At 45.1% G+C, this 20,000-nt stretch overlaps 1 protein-coding gene across 1 annotated transcript in view; it reads right to left on the bottom strand.

The window, feature by feature from the left end:
• Positions 1-18,160, bottom strand: part of znf407 (zinc finger protein 407) — a 195,093-nt gene extending 176,933 nt beyond the window's left edge. Inside the window, exons 1-3 of the mRNA XM_046314326.1 lie at positions 18,071-18,160; positions 10,605-14,358; positions 4,902-5,016 (exon numbers count right to left, since the gene is read on the bottom strand). Coding sequence (XP_046170282.1) covers positions 4,902-5,016; positions 10,605-14,277 — 3,788 coding nt within the window. The 5' untranslated portion in view covers positions 14,278-14,358; positions 18,071-18,160. The remainder of the gene's footprint in view (positions 1-4,901; positions 5,017-10,604; positions 14,359-18,070) is intronic.
• Between the last annotated feature and the right edge of the window lie 1,840 nt (positions 18,161-20,000).

Genomic DNA, 20,000 nt, shown 5'->3' with positions numbered 1-20,000 from the left:
AACGTGACCTAAAAAAATAAAGCATACAAAAGAACCCTGAGTTTGGTAAATGCGAGGAGAAATGTCTATTCAATCAAGATACAAGCTCATTGAGAACTTTTTCAGAACGGTTGCAAATGAATTATGCAAACATAACGCGGCTCGTGGTTTCTGGCTTGTTGAGAGTAAATATGAAATGTTTTCATCTGTTGTGTGATAATGAATTCAGTGTTTTTGCATACCATTTCGTTCCGCATGCACATGGGTGGGGGATCCTTTTCGTTCACACAAACCTATATCATTTACTGAGGCAATGAGCTTTCAAATGTCGTCTCCTCACATAAGTACAGAGCTATAGCCTGGGTGTTGTACTTTCAGACACAATCCAAAGCCTAAACAGTGAGAGAGAGACTGCTTCACACCAGAGTAGAAATGCGATGGAGTCGCTAATGCACATGATGATTAAGTGTAACTCAAATACCGACTGTGTTGTTCACCGACCTGACAGGCCGTAATTTCCTGTATTATATTCGCCGGTTTTAATTGCACGCCACCAACACCCCTCTGACACGTTATGAAGCGATGATGTACAATTATTTTGGGGGGCGGCGGAGAGATCAGGGGGGAGTGACGTTGTAAACCCTCCTCATCGGGATCCCAACCATTAACACCGAAAAAAATAGTCTGAGTTAAAACCAGATTCTGTTTGAGGATTAAAGAGTATCACGTCAGGGAGGAAGAGGGGTGGGAGTGGTGGTGGCGGGGGACACACAATGGAGGGGCTGAGATAAGTGACGGCTTTCTCTGGATAAGCAGAGCGCTAAGATGCTCCTCTCCTGTCAAGGCCCGGACTCTCTCTCTCTCACACACACACACACACACACACACACACACACACACACACACACACACACACACACACACACACACACACACACACACACACACACACACACACACACACACACAGGCCTGGGCATTAAGACATATTACAGAGGATGAGCTGGGGAAAGGAGAGGGGAGGGCGGAACTGAACTGATGGGGCTATTCTGGGACCAGCAGAAGACACACTCACAGACGGGGAGACACAAAAGCCTGACAAGAGCCAGCCCTATCCTGTTCCATTCAAATCACATGACACCAACATGAAACGATGACTAAATATACTCACTCCGGACTCGGCTACTAAGTCAACGGAGGGAGAGGGGGAGAAAAGACCTCTCAGATACCGAAAAGACAGACAACTTTTTGGGGGAGATGAAGAGAGTAACCGTTAAAGTTTAAACTGGAGCTAGTTGACGGGTAGTTCCAACTATAGTGGCCGTCTGGCTCGATATGATATCATAGAACCAGGTCCAATGGGAGGACCATCCAGGATGCTGTTAATTCTTCCAACGCCTTGGCCCCCAGATATTAAACCAATGCTTCACAGAGTTTAGACTCCTGATGCATAATTTAACACCTACAAACAGCACTGGCTGGCCATGGCATCTTTGGGGAGGATGAGGCGAGAGCGGTGGGGCTATGGGGGTGGGGGGTGGGGAGGGGGGTGGTACGGGTAAGGGATGCTGAAACGCTGAATCCAGGGCCTTTTGGGAGGAGAGCACATGATGGGGGAAAGGAAATGGAGTGCTCATTAAATGGCCCACAGTGGACCGACACACACCACACACAGAGAAAAGACAAGAAACAGCCTTGTGTTTAAAATGATTTTTGTTTACCAATTAAATACAGTATGAGGAATCTTTCCGTACTGTATGTGCTAGGGAGGCAATTTGTGTTTTTCTGCTGGTTTTGCAGGTTATGTTTTTATGGCCAACTTCGGACTACATCAATCAGTTAGGAGATGTCATTGCTGCAAGATTCAGTATTTTAATTCTTAAAAGTCTAAGCCGGGGGGGGGGCTTTAGGTATCAAAAAAATATATGTAAAGAATTATTTGAAAAATATTGAATTTGGTCTGTACTACTATAGCCCATAGAAATGCATTGAATAACACTTTCATAAATGGCAAAAAAGACAGTCGCAGCCATCTAAAGCACTGCATCAGAGTGTTTGAGGTGTCACTACAGACCCGAGTTTGATCTCGGGTTGTGTCTCAGCCGGCCGTGACCGGGAGACCTATGAGGCGGCGCACAATTGGCCCAACATAGTCCGAGTTAGTGGAGGGTTTGGCCGGCCGGGATGTCCTTATCCCACCGTGCTCTAGCGACTCCTTATGGCGGGCCAGGCGCAGTGCACGCTGACTCTGGTCGCCAGTTGTACAGTGTTTCCTCCAACACATTGATGCGGCTGGCTTCCGGGTTAAGCGAGCAGTGTGTCAAGAAGCAGTGTGGCTTGGCAGGGTCGTGTTTTCGAAGGACGCATGGCTCTCGACCTTCGCCTCTCCCGAGTCCGTACTTTTCCCAGTGATGGGACAAGACTACTACCAATTGGATATCACAAAATTGGGGAGAAAAGGGGGTACAAAATAAATACAAATTTAAAAAAAAACTTGCTGTAAAAAGCTGAGGATATCAGCTAAGAGACGTGTCAATCTGAAGGACAAGAAAGACACAACGAAAGAGAGAGGAACCGAAACAGAAAAGAAGAGAAAGTAACTGTTAGCTAAAAGAAGGGGGGAGAGAGAGAGAGAGAGAGAGAGAGAGAGAGAGAGAGAGAGAGAGAGAGAGAGAGAGAGAGTGTGTAAAGGCATGGTGTACACACGACACAACCTACCTATACTGAACAGCCCTCTCACAGCCGTCTCACGTTTGATTGGCAGCTGGGTCAGAGGTGCCTATCTGTCCTGGCCTTGATTTGCATTTGTTAATTAAATGCCACAACAATATGATCTTTAACTATCAACAACTTCCCAGAGTCCTCTGCGGAGACAAGCAGCCCTCCGTGGCTCTCGGCTCAGCTAAAGTGAGGTGGACAGCAGAGGTGCACCACATCCATTTGGGGGCGTCTCAATCGTTAGCGCACAGTGTCAAAAGCGGGTAATATTCGCAGCCACAGAGTTCACCGGGGGGGCAATCGATGGCGCAGGGAGAAGGACCCCACGCGTATTTAGATTGAGTTAAACAAACGCTGCTCCTCCTCAACATTCTAACGAGAGCAGGATGAGCTCGCTCTGTGACAGCAATGGGAAATGAATGAACAGACTACTAGGTAACGTTACATTGGCTTGTCTCGCAAAGCAGGGAAGCCATGTAGAACCATAGAAATAGAATTACTGATGAATGTTCCAGTCAAATTGCCATGGTCTGAGGGGCTTTGTGCGTTCCAGTAATTGTAACTCTGCGTGTAAAACCACCCCATTTTGCTTAAACGTATGAATTTCAATTTTGTAGTGCCAGAAACGTCGGTCGAGTGAACTTAAAACGAACGCTTCAGCTATAGTAATCAAGATGATAAATCGTAATAAGGAGAAACGATTTCATTAGATAAAGAGGGTTTTGTTTCGCAAAATATCACCTCACCCAGTGGGTGTAACAGAATGCCTAATGGCCAGCCTACATTGTAATCTCACTTTCTAGGTCAGCCCAAACCCGAAAAAGGGAAATTGCATTAACTGAGACATGAACAACCATTAGCAACATCTCTGCATTCAGATTAACCACCAATACGTAGGCCTATATTATTTAATCTGAATACTTTAGGAAGAGAGAGTATGTCTACTTTGGCCTTAATGAGGGTGTTTCTGGTCTGTTCTTTGTTTGCTGCTCTTTAGTCAAGAGGAAAGTTGCCCCAGTGATCAGTCAGTAGTGAGCGCACGCACGCAAACACACACACACACACTCACAGGGCCGATTTGTCACCAGTGTCTGGCTCAGACGGGAGGTAGCTCCTCCATCCGCAGTGATTTGTGAAACCAGAAGCTGTATTTAGTACACTCATTTAAAGGCAGTCAGGCACATTGGAGAACTGCGTTCTCTCTCTCTGTGTCTGTCTGTCTGTCTGTCTGTCTGTCTGTCTGTCTGTCTGTCTGTCTGTCTGTCTGTCTGTCTGTCTGTCTGTCTGTCTGTCTGTCTGTCTGTCTGTCTGTCTGTCTGTCTGTCTGTCTGTCTGTCTGTCTGTCTGTCTGTCTGTCTGTCTGTCTGTCTGTCTGTCTGTCTGTCTGTCTGTCTGTATTCTCTTGGTCAAAGCCCAAACACATTTATAGCACAAAGGGATAAGGCTTTAGCTGGAGGGCTTGTGAAACATGAGCCTTTCTCCTCATTAGAGGTAGCTGTGTTTAACAAAATCCGTTTGCCTCGGCGACAAATAAACACGCTCATTCCACTCGAACGTGGCAGAAAGAAGAGGGAGAAAAACATAGTGACCGAACTGAAACGGAACACATTGAAACAAGCAGTTTTACACAGAAGCATCGCGGGGGACTAAATAACTACACGTCCTGGACTATGTACCACATAGCCGCAGAGAACGTGGTACAAGCTGAAGATCCTGCCATTTGGTCCATTTCCAAATGACACAGAAACACTCCCACGTGTCCATTTGAACACAGTAAGATGGTAGGAAGATCAAGCATGGGAACAGAACCGACTGAACTGAACTTGGCCTAAACGCAGTGCTTCTGTGGCTGTAGGAAAAAGACGCAGAAGCTTTTTACGTTGAGTTTATGGCCTTTAATGTTGACTACGGTGAGATATGACAGATTGTATTGAAACATATCACAATAAGAGAGGAAATAATGGTTTGCCGAGAAAGAGTGTCTTTTTCTTGTGATCCAACCTGAATGGCAAAAAAATGACTTAAAAACTCAATAAGACCTTAGCAACGTAAAAAGGAAAACAAGCGTTTCTTCTTAAGTTCAGATAGTACCTTGCCGTTTCCTTCCGTTTAGGACCTTTTTTCTTCCGTTTGGAACTTAACGAACACAACCCGGGCATCCCCAGTTGAAAAGGTAGTGACTAGTCACTGACTGTGGTACTCACCCACAGATGTGGCACTTGTACTCTCTCATGCCCAGATGTCTCTTCACGTGGTTCCTGGCGTCACCCAGCTGGGCGGTGGCAAAGTTGCAGATTTTGCACTTAAACGGCTTCGATCCTGCAAAACAATAAGTGGCGTCAATTTATCCTACTTTATGTATTGGGGAAAAAATACACAAATGATTATGAACAGTATGATAAAAAAGAAAGGAGTGGTTGTAGACGTAAGGGTGAAGGTAGAGGAGAGCTATAACGCCGAGGAGGGAGGGACATTCTTTACTAGCATTCTAACAGAAAGATCGTTGCACAATTGCAGAGATGGTGACACTGTGAACGATGACGTGCTGTATTCTGGTTGTTAGTCAGGTTGTTGAAATCTGGAGTATTGTTAACAGCTACTGTACTACTTTACTACCCAAGATTGACTGTAAAACAACCAGACGGCCTGAGTCCAGGACATACATCAAAACTATGAAATAAGATGGTTGAGAGAATGCCAAAAGTGTGCAAAGCTGTCATCAAGGCAAAGGGTGGCTACTTTGAAGAATCTAAAATCTAAAATATTTATTTGGTTAAGACATGATTCCATATGTGTTATTTCATAGTTTTGATGTCTTCACTATTATTCTACAATGTAGAAAATAGTACAAATAGAGAAAAGCCTTTGAATGAGTAGGTGTGTCCAAACTTTTGACTGGTACTGTAAAAAAAATTAAAAAAACACAAGCTCCTACAGTGAGTACATGGCTTTTCTCTCCTTCAATCTCCTCTCTATCTTTCCTCGTCACTCTCTCCATCTCTCTTACCTACTCTTCCTTCCTTTGCTTCTGGATGCATAAATTGGATACCAAAGGTCAGGCAGAATACGTAAATCAATTTTGTGTGCACTCACTACCACGTTCCATCATTAAAAGCGCTAATCACTCTGCCTGGCTTTGCAGGGAGGTTTCCTTCTAATCATTGTCACTAATAAATGGGGAGGGGGGGGGTGGCGCTGGCGTTTGAGAGGGGCACAGTCTCTGCCCGCCATTTGTCATTTAAGAGCAGCAGAGAGAGAGGGGGTTGGGGGGGGGGGCTGCTATGGATCATCAGCGCCCATGATGGCTCGAAGGGACACCACGCCCTAGGCTAATAGAACACACCTACTGGGGAAGGCCTATTCAATCAAACAAGCGCTGCAGCATGCTGCAGAATAGTACTGTAGCATTGTAAATATGCCACAGTGCCACAGTGATAACATTTATGCATAAGTCAATTCATGATTGCAACAACAGTGCTATTTTTCCTAAATGAATTTAACCCCAGCCATTGTTATTTCTTTGTGTAGATAGAATATACACAAGATGTGTATGCAACTACAAGTAAGGACCATTCATGTGGATGGGCCAGGTCCCATGCAGACAGCATGCAGACAAACTAGGGCCAGGTCCCATGCAGACAGACTAGGGCCAGGTCCCATGTAGACAGACTAGGGCCAGGTCCCATGCAGACAGACTAGGGCCAGGTCCCATGTAGACAGACTAGGGCCAGGACCCATGCAGACAGACTAGGGCCAGGACCCATGCAGACAGACTAGGGCCAGGACCCATGCAGACAGACTAGGGCCAGGACCCATGCAGACAGACTAGGGCCAGGACCCATGCAGACAGACTAGGGCCAGGACCCATGCAGACAGACTAGGGCCAGGTCCCATGCAGACAGACTAGGGCCAGGACCCATGCAGACAGACTAGGGCCAGGACCCATGCAGACAGACTAGGGCCAGGTCCCATGCAGACAGACTAGGGCCAGGTCCCATGTAGACAGACTAGGGCCAGGACCCATGCAGACAGACTAGGGCCAGGACCCATGCAGACAGACTAGGGCCAGGTCCCATGCAGACAGACTAGGGCCAGGTCCCATGTAGACAGACTAGGGCCGGGACCCATGTAGACAAACTAGGGCCAGGACCCATGCAGACAGACTAGGGCCAGGACCCATGCAGACAGACTAGGGCCAGGTCCCATGTAGACAGACTAGGGCCAGGTCCCATGCAGACAGACTAGGGCCAGGTCCCATGCAGACAAACTAGGGCCAGGACCCATGCAGACAGACTAGGGCCATGTCCCATGCAGACAGACTAGGGCAGCAGTTCTCCAGTATGACAAACAATTATGTCTGGGAACCTCCTATAAAATACTCCCTATGCATTTTTTACAATCCTTTCTCCCAGTGAATATCCCAATACGCATTGCAATATTTATTTCAGGGGCAGCCGCTGATTTGATTAAGCACTTTGTGTAGATTACTAATTCGTTCATACACGGTTCACTTGCCGCGAGCTGGAAGTACGACGCGTTGAATGTTAAACTTGTAACGAAGATTGAAAGGCAAGCGCGTACTAACAAGGCCTGCAAACAGACGAGGGAGGGGCGTTAGCACATGAGCGCCGGTGAATCGGGCCTCTTCATTTAGCCTCGACACACACACCCCTATGATGCGCACCCAAAACAAACATACAAATACACACGCACAGACACACGGACACGCGCCCAAGCCGAGGTGAAGCGAGAGACAGGCGCAGAGGGAGAGGATCTGGCCAGATGGCTGTGTGAGTGAGTATGAGACATGGCAGGAGGAGAGAGATGTAGTATTTCTCCCTTCCCACGTCTCATCATGTTAATACACCACCACTCCACTTAAACAGCCTACATGAAACTGAAATTGACCATCAATGCAGTGTCATGTTAAATTTATATTGCCAACCACAATGTGGCTCCCTCACATCCCAGATGAGATGGGTAATGACTAATTCATTTCCTTGAGAACCCTCCCGCAATGTTTAACCCTCTCTCTCTCTCTCGCTCGCTCTATCCACCCTCATCTCTCCCATATCTAAAGCCTAAGGGATAGTTCAGGATTTTGGCAATGCTAGCAGATACCCATAGACTTCCAGTCATTGCGTTAACGCTAGTTAGCATTAGCTTGCACAACTACCTGGAACTTCCTTCATAGTGGACACTGAGACATAAACATGGTGTCCACGAGTTCATCTGACTCTGGGGAAGTAGATAAAGGGCATCGTTGCCAAAACATCCAGAAATACCACGTCTGTGGTATTTATCCATGTCTGTCTACCACCCCAAGATAAAAATTTTTTTATCAAGAGAGGCCCGATCAGACATCATACAGCCAGACCAACACATACAAACCAAGCTTCTGTAATTAGCTTTTATACACCTTCAGAAACTCACTGTGTCTGTGTGTGTATGTGTTAGAGAGAAGAAGTGTGTGTGTGCACGCATGTTTGGCAAGTGTGTGTGGTGATTATGTGTGTGTGTGCCCATTATTTCAACCCACCCCAGGCCTCAGGAGGTCAGACAGCTCTCTCAAGTGAAAAAGTGACCAATTTAGCTCAAAATGCAAATCCAGTTGCATCCTCATTGGCAAAAATGGAAGTCTTTTTTTTCTTCTCCAGGGGACAAATTGACAAATATGCGTGCAGCCTCCCACCATCTCCTGATTTCACTGATTAATCAGGTAAATAAAATCTTGGTTTAATTAAAACCATCTGGACGTGCTCCCAGTCCAAACACTGGCGGAGCCCACAGTCCTGTTCCACAGCACTGGAAGAAGTGTACACGATAAATGACCACATACAAATAGAGAATAACTCAATGTTATGAGGGAACTTAGCAATAATAATAACTAGAATAAGCTGTCAAAATGCTAAGAAATAGGTGCATTCTACAAATAGGCAAAGAAAAAAAAGAAAGAGCAAACTCATAAATAAAAGAGATAATTCAATCGAAAAAATAACGACAATACTCAGTCGAGACCTCCAAATGTGCCCTTGACTTTGATAAACACATATTCTTAAAGTGTCACTGTTTTCATTTGCTTAAGTAACACTTTTCCTCAGCTGGAACCAGAGTAATGGCGTTGTTTACATGGCAACATGAAACGCTGTAGTAGGCTCATAAACGGATATTACAGAATCAACAAAACATCACACAAAGGATACATCAAAATGTTGATCATTGGGCCTCACAAGCATTCTCTTATTCATGTTGTCCGTCCTTTCTGACTACTCGACTGTACAACAAACAGAATTGCAATTCAGTCTTATTGTACAGTAATGTGTGTCTCCCCATAACCACGTAACCACAAAGAGTGGTTTTGTTGAGCCATTAGAGACACGAGGGGAATGCCAAATTCAAGACAGTTAATTGCTCTGCTCGTATGCTTTTATTTTGCGGAATTAATCAATAGTAGGACGTACCTCAGCAAAACAGACCATTTGCCAACCTGAACCGGTTCGCAATGGTGAAACCACGGTGACTCTTCCCCCATATTAGAAGTTGAGAGGTCATCACAAACAGAAGTAGGCCTCATCATGTCGTCTCAGTGATGGGTGAGGGCACACACTTAGAGAAAGAAGCAGCAGCCTGAGTAGGTGAGGATTCTGACCCACATGACCAGACTACCATAGTGTGTCGTGGCAGCACTCTCATTGACTTTGCTACTGGCAACCTCTCCGTCAACTCTCCGAGACGGTCCACACATCTTAACACTCCGCGGCCATTAGTCAGTCACTCCACACACACAGAGAGAGACACAGACACACACACAGACACATAATCCACCCAGACCCGGCCATAGAGCTCTGCCTGTACTCCAATTAAAGTTCCATTAAAGTTTGGGCTGTAAGGGGGACGTACCGGAGGAAGCAGAGAAGGGCATTTATTGATGGCGCCCTCACTTCTCATTCCTACATTAAGTTGATTTTAAAAGCAATTAATACACATGGTCAAGGAAGAGTAATGGAGCGCCCTCTATTCTTAACCCGCCAGACATTCCCCAGTCATAGACCTGACCAGCCGAACCCTGATTTGCATTATAAATGACAAGATAAATCTTAATGGATTGAGGATAATCAGCTCACCATGTAGGCTGACACACATACACAAATTACACATACAAACACATACACACACAAATTACACACACACACACACACACACACACACACACACACACACACACACACACACACACACACACACACACACACACACACACACACACACACACACACACACACACACACACACACACACACACACACACACACACACACACACACACACACACATGCACACACACACAAGGAAATTAAGGGCTTTGAATACGCCTGCATTGATTATTTTAAATTATTAGCCCACCTCTCTTTGGGTCTCCAATGCTTTTAGCCTAAGCTTTAACACATTTACAGAGACTTATTGACTATAATTACAACTGAGTCTTGGTAATGGACACATCAATTATGAGTCGCACATGTCTTTGACCAGGCGGTGCACAGGGAATCCTAATCTGTGGTCCATTAGCATCTCTCCTCCAGCAGCTCAGTCTTTACCTTCTCCTTTTCTCCAACGCGTGGCCTAAGCTCCCACCACTACACAAACCACGTCTCTCCTCTGATACCTGGCCAGCCCCTAATATAGGCTCGACCCCAGTATCTCAGAACCTGATGTCCAAACGCATGCAATGATTGACACGGCTGGTAAATTCTAAGTGGGGAATACACTATATAATAACACCGATGAATATGAGTGACGCAGTTACCATTGACTTTATAATAACTTGTAAAAAAATGAAGTATGTATCATAAAAATAAAAAACTATATCAGTGAAGGTTTTCAAATAAGTGTGTTGGGAGACGACGTACCTGTGTGTGTGCGGATGTGAGCCAGGAAGGCCATGGAGTTGCTGCTCTTGCACACCTTGCCGCAGTGCTTGCACACGCTGCCCTGGTTCTCCTCGCGCTCGCGGTTGATCTGCTCCGTGTCCTCCAGGACGTACTTGTTGACCTCGCGCAACAGCTCCTCATGCTTCTCCTTGATGTGCACGAAGAGCTCCTGCTCCGTCTCGAACGGGTCCGTGCACTTCACGCACTTGAAGGTGGCGCCGCCTTCCGGAAGCTCCTCGATGCTGGCCTGCTCGTTGCGCAGGTGGGCGGCGCTGGTCAGGTGCTGGTGCAGGTTGCTCTCTGTGTAGAAGGACTTGCCGCACAGCATGCAGTGGAAGTGCTTCTCCTTGGACGGGTGCTTCATGGAGATGTGCACATTGAGGCCGCTCATGCCGTCCGCCACGAAGCCACAGTCCTCGCAGCGGATGCGGGGGTTGGGAGTTAACCGCTTGGACAGACCTAAAGCCCCTACAGGTTTGGTTCTTTTGATCTTCTGAAAACTGCCCGCCCCGGCCAGGCCACTTACAGCCGGGCCAGATTGTCCCTCAACAGAGTGAGCCATTCGTTCTTCATGCAGAGCCAGCTCGGCTTCAGTCAAGGACTTGAGAGGTACGATGCAAGCATCAAATGGCAGTGCCCTGGTGAGCTGTTTCTCTGGGGAAGAGATGTGAGGTTTCTCATCTGCCATCTCAACGTCGTCGTCGGAACAGACTGGCTCTGCCTCTGCCTCTGCCTCGACCCCTTCCTTCTGGCCTTCCTCAGGCGGTGTTATGGTGATTTCTGCTGGTGCTACCTGAGGATCAATTGTACCTGGGGCTTCGTTGCTGGTTAGTTCCGCGCCACCACCGGATGCCTCACCAGCCACCTGGATCTCTGTGTTTTCCTCAACAACACTTCCACTAACTTCCACTATTGGGGCTGCATGCTCGTTCCTCAAAACGTCAGAAGTCTGTGTGGGGTGTTCGGTGTCTGTGGGCTGATCTGTAGCTGTGTCTGTGGGTTGCTCTGTATTGGTGATAGGGGGCTGGTCTGTGTCTGTGATGTTGGGCTGGTCTATGTCAGTGATGTTGGGCTGGTCTATGTCTTTGGATTGGTCTGTATCTGTGTTAGTGGGTTGGTCTGTATCAGTGCAAGGGGGCTGTTCCAATTCTGTATCGTTGGGCTGGTCTGTGTCTGTAGGTTGGTCTGCATCTGTGTCTGTGGGTTTCTCTGCATCGATGATAGGGAGCTGGTCTGTGTCTGTGTTGTTGGGCTGGTCTGTGTCTGTAGCTTGGTCTGCATCTGTGTCTGTGGGTTTCTCTGCATCGATGATAGGGAGCTGGTCCGTGCCTGTGTTGTTGGGCTGGTCTGTGTCTGTAGGTTGGTCTGCATCTGTGTCTGTGGGTTTCTCTGCATCGATGATAGGGAGCTGGTCTGTGTCTGTGTTGTTGGGCTGGTCGGTGTCTATGGGTTGGTCTGTATCTGTGTCTGTGGGTTGGTCTGTGTCTATAATGTTAGGCTGGTCTGTAGTTGTGTCTGTGTTAGTGGGCTGCTCCATGTCTGTGTCAGGGGGCACTGAAGGGGAAGGATCCTCAGTGCGAGCATTGTTGTCAGCTCTGTTCCCCAGCTCCGTGGCCTCCTCCTCCGGCTGCGCCAGGTCTTTCGCCACGAAGCTCTCCAGGTTCTCTAGGTAGACCTCGCTCTTCTGCTTATGCTTGTCCGTGGAGGCGTGGCGAGACATCTCTCGACGCGTGACCGCATAGTAGCTGCACGCCAGGCACACAAACTCAAAGTCCCGGGTGTGTCTCCTCTTCACGTGGAGGTCGAGGGAGGGAATCGAATGAGCTACGAACTTGCAATGGCTGCAGGAGTTGACCAAGTCGTACTTGCTCTTTTTCGGGCTGCTCACTTGTGCTTTGTCGTCGTCTTGCGACAGCTCCCCTCCCTCTCCTTTGGACCCTCCTCTGACTGGACTATTCTGATGTATAGCCTCACCCTCGCTGACCTGAGAGCCTGACTCTGTATTCACGACCTGCACTGATGTATCCAGGTCCACTTGGCCATCGCTGCTAACATCCTCCACGCGTTTAAGGTGCTTCTTTGTGACACAGTGGCGGTCCATGTCGCCTTTCGTCACACAGTTGTAAGAACAAAGCCTGCAGGTGTAGCTGTACTGCCGGCTGTGCTTACGACGAATATGCACGTTTAGATTGGTACTATTGGAGGCGAGAAGGCCACAGTATTCACATGTAGTTGCAGCAGGCCCCTTTGGCCTGCCTCTCCTCCTCTTGGGAGGGATTCTCTCGTCCATGTGCTCTTCCATGTCCTCCAACACGGCCTTCGCAGCCCCAATAGCTTCCTCATTAACATCAGGGTGCAGCTCTCCATCGTGTCTAATGACCCCTACTGCCACGTCATCTGTCAGCATGTCGTCACCGACCGCATCTACGCTCACCTTCTCAACGCAGTCCTCAAAGGAGGACCCTGCGTTTTTCTCCTCAGCCACACGCTGGTGGCTCTCCGAGGACACGTGTGTGTCCATCCACTCGGATGTAGCGGTGTAGTAGTGGCAGACGTTACAGAGGAAGCGATGCTCGCCGTGGTGCTTTAGCCGAGCGTGGCTCTCCAGCAAAGCAGAGTTGCTGACCCTGAATTCGCAACTCCCGCACTGCAGCTGGAACCTGGCACCGAGGGCACGCTTGGACGCCCGGGTCTGAGTCGTCGTGGAGGCAAAGATTTGAGCCTGTTCGGCTGTCTTCTTGTCCGTGGGTGACGAGAGGCCAGAGGATTCCCTGCTTTCCGTGACTCGTTTGTTGTGCTTGTTACTAAGACAGTGCTTTTCGTAGTCGCACTTTGCCACACAGGCGTACAAGCAGAATTCACAGAAGTAATTCATCTCCTTGGTGTGGCGTCTCTTGATGTGTGTATCTAGGCTCGGCTTGTCCTTAAACTCGTGACCACAGTAGCTGCAAGCATGTATAGTCTTTGGCTTGGTGCCCCGTTTACCTACCATCTTCTTACCGGGGGTCTTTTCTTGCTCCTCCTTTGCAATCTCCTCTGTAGCTATTGGAGTCACCTTCCTGTCAAAAGCTTCTCTCCCTGTCCCTTGTTTCTCAGCTATTTCCTCTTTGGCTATTATTGTAGTCACCTCCCCCTCAGAACCTCCTGCCTCTGAGCCCTGACTCTCTGTGGCATCCTGATGTCTCTCTCTGCTGCTCACTTTCCACTCAGTGTCTCCACCTATTTTGTCATTTGAACTCTGTGCTGTTGCTCCGGTTGTGGAGCCATCTATTTCAACAAGTACCTCAGCTGAGCTCACACCCCTGGTCTTTCCTCTACCGGTGTGCTTCCTTTTCGAGTGAATCTTCAAGGACGTTGGAGTTTTGGCCACAAAGCCACAGATGGGACAGGCACAGCCGTGACATGTCTCCGGGGTAATGTTCATCTCAGCCCGAGGGGGCTGGTCTGACTCCTTCCCATCAGCCACCTCACCGCCGGTGTCCTCTTCAATCTCTCCTGTGCTGTCAGCTGTGACATCATCAGGCCTGGGCCTCTTTGCTAGGGAAGGACTTCCTCCACTCTCCATTTCCTCTGTGGAGACATTTTCTGTGTCACCATGATGAGGCACCTTGTCCTCGTTAATTTCCTTCCCTGACCTTAATTCTCCGTCCATGTTAGACACCTCCTGATGCCTTTACATGAGAAGAGGAAATTGGACTCTGTTCCAGCAATCAATTAAGTTATGATCCTGTTCCTGTAAAGTAACATTTAAGATGGGCAATCCACATATAATCCTCATATAATTGACTCATATAATTGACTGTGAACAAAATAATAATCACATAACAATACTGTTTCATATAGCAAAAATGTGTTTCATATTGTATAGATGGAGTAGGCTACTCAGAGATCATTCTGCATGTACAAAATGAAGTAGGCCAAATGTAGCTATTGGTCGCCATCTAGTGCTTTTAGAACGAAGCTGTTCAATGATAAGGTGGTTGATGTTGGATATTTGCATGTGATCAAGTAACTAAATCTAGATAAAAAGAAGCTAAACCCCAGGGAAAGACAGTGAGTGGTCAGTAGCATAGATTGAAGTAGGTTACAATTAATTAGGCCTAGATTCGATTTACCTCTCCCTTTTAAATATATTTAACTTCAAAATATTTTACAATAGACTTTGTACAGCTGTTGACACAGACGAGTCTCCTAAAAATAGTTCACTCTCCCTTCTAGTGACCTATCTACTTGTTATGGGATTTTTATGAATAATGACTAAATTATGTATACATTTAACTTAGAACCATAACTAAACAGAATACTACTATGTTACTTTATGAATGTGAATCTTATTATAATCATAATACTGAATATAATGTGTGTAGTTTTAGTCAAGAATTAGAACAAGGACTTTCTGTTCCTTGTTAGAAACGAATTGAGCTATCGTCAGACCGGCTGGAATACTGTGTTCCTTACAGGACATTCTGTCCCTACCCAGGGAGGGGAGAGACCTTGGGCTTGTAGTAGATTGTTTAACAGGTGGCAGACAATCTGAGAAGGCTTGTGAACTACAGTGCCTTGCGAAAGTATTCGGCCCCCTTGAACTTTGAGACCTTTTGCCACATTTCAGGCTTCAAACATAAAGATATAAAACTGTATTTTTTGTGAAGAATCAACAACAAGTGGGACACAATCATGTGTTCCTTGTTCTTCATGATGCTCTCTGCGCTTTTAACGGACCTCTGAGACTATCACAGTGCAGGTGCATTTATACGGAGACTTTATTACACACAGGTGGATTGAATTTATCATCATTAGTCATTTAGGTCAACATTGGATCATTCAGAGATCCTCACTGAACTTCTGGAGAGAGTTTGCTGCACTGAAAGTAAAGGGGCTGAATAATTTTGCACGCCCAATTTTTCAGTTTTTGATTTGTTAAAAAAGTTTGAAATATCCAATAAATGTCCTTCCACTTCATGACTGTGTCCCACTTGTTGTTGATTCTTCACAAAAAAATACAGTTTTATATCTTTATGTTTGAAGCCTGAAATGTGGCAAAAGGTTGCAAAGTTCAAGGGGGCCGAATACTTTCGCAAGGCACTGTATATTGCCATGGTATCTGAGAGGAGGGACATTTATGACAAAATGTGAGGTATATAAACCAATGTACATGGTATTATGACCAGAGCTCTCGAGAATAAACGCTATTGGCTAATTTTGGTGGCTGGTCTCTGTCCATTTTATGTAAATAAGAACCTTACAAATTCTTAGAAACGGACAGAGTGTTTTAATTGAATTGGTTAATGAACACATAAGAACTAAATTCATCCAACAACACTGCAGTCTACATTTAGGCACCATCTCTCTGGATGTGGTGCCAATCACTTGTGAGAATCAAAACCTCATTGCTATGCAATATCTTTTTCAACCTGATGCCAAAAATATAATTCCCAATTACATGGGACTTCGCCCCACCTTGACATTACATTAACTCATTTTTGTTCCCCATCAAATTTTATGACTACTCTCCTCAAACTTTTAGATACTACGTCAAATTAATTATAAGCGTGGTCAAGTTTGGTTTAAAAGTAGGCAATGATTTATACAAAAAAAAAATCTAAATTAACTAAACCTGACCTGAACCTCTTCCCACCTGTTCCAGTAGCCAGTCTAGCCACCCTCTCACATGCCTTGCCAGGACACGTCGTCAAAGTATTGATTTATCTCAAGATAGTTTCCAAATTGATGAGATTATATTTTTGTTTAGTATACATGCCATGTAAACACAACATGAAACAATTTCTAAGATTTTGCTGAGTTACAATTCATATAAGGACATAAGTGAATAGAAATAAATAAATTAGTCCCTAATCTATGGATTTCACATGACTGGGCAGGGGCGCAGCCATGGCTGGGCATAGGCCCACCCACTGGGCGCCAGACCTAGTCACAGGTGAAGAAACCTGATTTGGAGTACCTGGGCTGGCGTGGTTACACATGGTCTGCGGTTGAGATCGGTTGGACATACTACCAAATTCTCTAAAACTATGTTGGAGGTAGCTTATGGTAGAGAAATTAACATGTAATTATTTGGCAAAAGCTCTAGTGGATATTCCTGAAGTCAGCATGCCAATTGCACTCCCTCAAAACTGGAGACATCTGTGGCATTGTGTTGTGACAAAACTGCTCAATTTAGAGTGGCCGGTTATTGTCCCCAGCACAAGGTGCACCTATGTAATGATCGCGCTGTTTAATCAGCTTGTGATATGCCACTCTTGTCAGATGGATGGATTATCTTGACTAAGGATAAAATGCTCAGGAACAGAGACGTAAACATATTTGTCCACAAAATTTGAGAGAAATAAGCTTTTTGTGCATATGGAACATTTCTGGGATCTTTTTTTCAGCTCATGAAACATGGGACCAGCCATTAACATTGTGTTTATATTTTTGTTCCGTGTAATTTAAAGATTTGAAGTCAGGTGGTTACTGGAGTGAGAAAATACCGTAAACACCGTACTAAAGTAGAATCATTAAGGGCATATTTAATCAGTCAGGGAGTACAATTATATGACGAGCTGTGTTTATCACTTGACAGCCAACCAGGTACATTTCACATATTACTACACGAATTCAAACTTTATTTTCCTGCTGAAGACTCGTTTTTTCAGTCCCTTTCTCCAGGCTACCCTGGACAGCGGAATGTTACGCAGAGCTAGGCTCTTGCAACTGGGAGTCCAGCTTTCCTACCTAGTAGCTCCTTAGCTAACTAGCTTAGCATTAGCCAGTTACAGCCACGCGGGTCTAACTAACTAGCTATCATGGTTGGTCCGGTGGTTATGCATGTACGAGATAGTTAATGTCGACAGTATGCATATAAATTGGCAACAAAATGACTTAACGTCACCTAATTTGACGACACTGCTGGTCGGCTATCACACTGGCTAGTTGCTACCAAAAGTAGCTCAAGTAACCTTAGGTGCGGCAAAACTTCTCAATTTATGGGTCATCCTTCCAAACGTATTTAAAATCATTTGAGAACAAGGGTATCAAGTAATAATCGACTTTGGGGAAATTAGCGTCAAACTCGGTTCGGATGTAGCGTTTTGATTTCGACTGGTTCCTATGTGTCAACCATCAATCCGATTCCGATATGTTCAAAAATATTCATGAAAATACAGACGAGACAGTAATTTAAGTTACGTGAAGCCAGCCCTATCAAATAACAATATTTTCACTGTCGTCCAATGAGTGCGGCATAGAGGTGGGACTTGTTTGCGCATTTGCCCTAAAAACGACGGCAGCACAGAGGCCCAAAAAGGAAGCTAATGTTGACCTTTGAAATACAGGTGTTTGTAAGCTAAACAGTTGCTGTATATAAATTGGAAATAACCATAATGCTTCAGGAATTCCATACCCGTATTTAAGTAATCCTCATGATGGTAGTTTTAATAGCTTACCTACAATTTCCCCAGTATTCTCAATGTCCGCGCTTTTCTCCCTTGGTCACAAGTGGCGTACCGTAGCACGTACTATACGTCACTCTAGCAAGCTGATGCGGTGTTCCGGACAATTCGGAAAGTTCCGATTTAGATGGATGATGGACACTTCATTTTGGAATTTCATCCGTCATTATATCTTCTCCCGTTTTGGTGGCTTCAATTTTATGTTACTTTGTAACAATAACATTGATAAGATTCCTACAAAATTATCTGCTGTTCATAGACAATTCTTAGCGTGGTCGTTAATATATAAAAAACATTTTTACCCACATAGGTATTTAATTTGGAACCACAATGATATTTTGTATAGAAACCAGTCTTTCTTTTTTAAGAACTGGTTTAATAATAATATCCTGCGTGTGAGTCAACTTTTTAATGCAGAAGGATTGTTACTCAATTATGACTATTTTTATTTATTTATCTCATTACAATATCCAGGCTACACCTACAGAGTTCGCCATAGTCTTTGATGCTATTCCATCTGGAACTCTCATGTTATTTAGAGGTGTAGCCAGACCTCTTCTTCTTGACCTACCCTCGCTTAATCCAGTTGACTCTTCAGTAGGGAAAATATGTTTCTCTTTGCTCCCTCAGAAGAACAGATCTTTATTTCAAAGGGATATTGTATCCATTCCTTATGTCACAAGTTACTGGAATACATTGGTCGCTAATATATGTTGGGAAAAAAGTTGAGTTTTACCACACAAATATTTCCTTGTTAACAAGGTCAGAGGCCTCAGAATGACACATAAGTATTACCCTGCGAATCATTACCTGAAGAAACTCAAAAAAGACAATACCATTGATTGTACTTTTTGTGTTGCGCATCCAGAAATAGTTTAGCATTTATTTCGCCATTGTCTACATATAAAGAAATTATGACAATATATTCATAGTTTTATAATTGTTAATATTCTTTCTTTATAGGAGAATGTGCTGCTCGGTTTCCTTAACTATAATAAGGATAAAGAAATACAATTTTACCTCAATCTAATTGTGCTAATGGAAAAATGTCACATTCATAAATGTAAATTCACGAATAAAAAAACACTCTTCCTTGTTTTCTGTAAGGAATTCAAGTAGTACATTAAGAACATTCTACATTATTCTAATAAGAAAGCTGTTAAAACAATCAATATGTTTGTATATTTTCATCTTTGTGTAATTTGTTGTACCCCATAGCCTAGCATGTGTTATCATTGTCCGTTTGTATTTATCCTGTTTTTGGCGATTAAAAAAAAGAAGAATGATTATGGATTGGGGTTTAATGCCGGGTTCATATGCTAGTCTGAACTAGGAAATTCAGAAATGTCTGACTTGCTGAGTCGTTGAACGCAGCACATGTATAACTTCAAATTGTATAACTATTTCAGAGTTTCCTAGTTCTGACTAGTACGTGAACGCGGCATTATGGTGGGGACATCCCAAGGATCACAGATGGCACTGACCAAGATTCAAAACAACTGGGAGCTCGAAAATCTGCCCTCAAAGACATGATAGCCTGGGTGAAATATGGAGGCTGATAACCAGGCTTTCACTTGTAGGCCTATGTTCTTACACATAATTGCAGATGAAAGAAATTAGATGGCAGAAAGGAAACTAGCCTAGTTTTTAGACAATTGAGATGCTCAACGACAGGTATCAAATGATCTCAAATGTGATCAGGGGCTCAGTTCCAGCAAGGCAAGGAAGGCAGAATCAATCTCATAGTGAGTAGATTTGGGACGCAAGGTGATTTGTAGATCAGTGATTCTGCACGGTCTGACTGCAATGTTGTTGATCTCAAACATGCACTATTTCTCACTGTAATTCACCTTCGACCCTAGACTTCTTTTGCACTGTCCCTGTATTCCACTGCTCTGTTTCATTGGCAATTGTATACAGCCCA

This window comes from Oncorhynchus gorbuscha, linkage group LG19 (genome assembly GCF_021184085.1).
Source record: "Oncorhynchus gorbuscha isolate QuinsamMale2020 ecotype Even-year linkage group LG19, OgorEven_v1.0, whole genome shotgun sequence".
Lineage (NCBI taxonomy): Eukaryota > Metazoa > Chordata > Actinopteri > Salmoniformes > Salmonidae > Oncorhynchus > Oncorhynchus gorbuscha.
The sequence above is the reverse complement of the archived record's forward strand: the minus strand, read 5'-3'. Positions and strand labels throughout refer to the sequence as shown.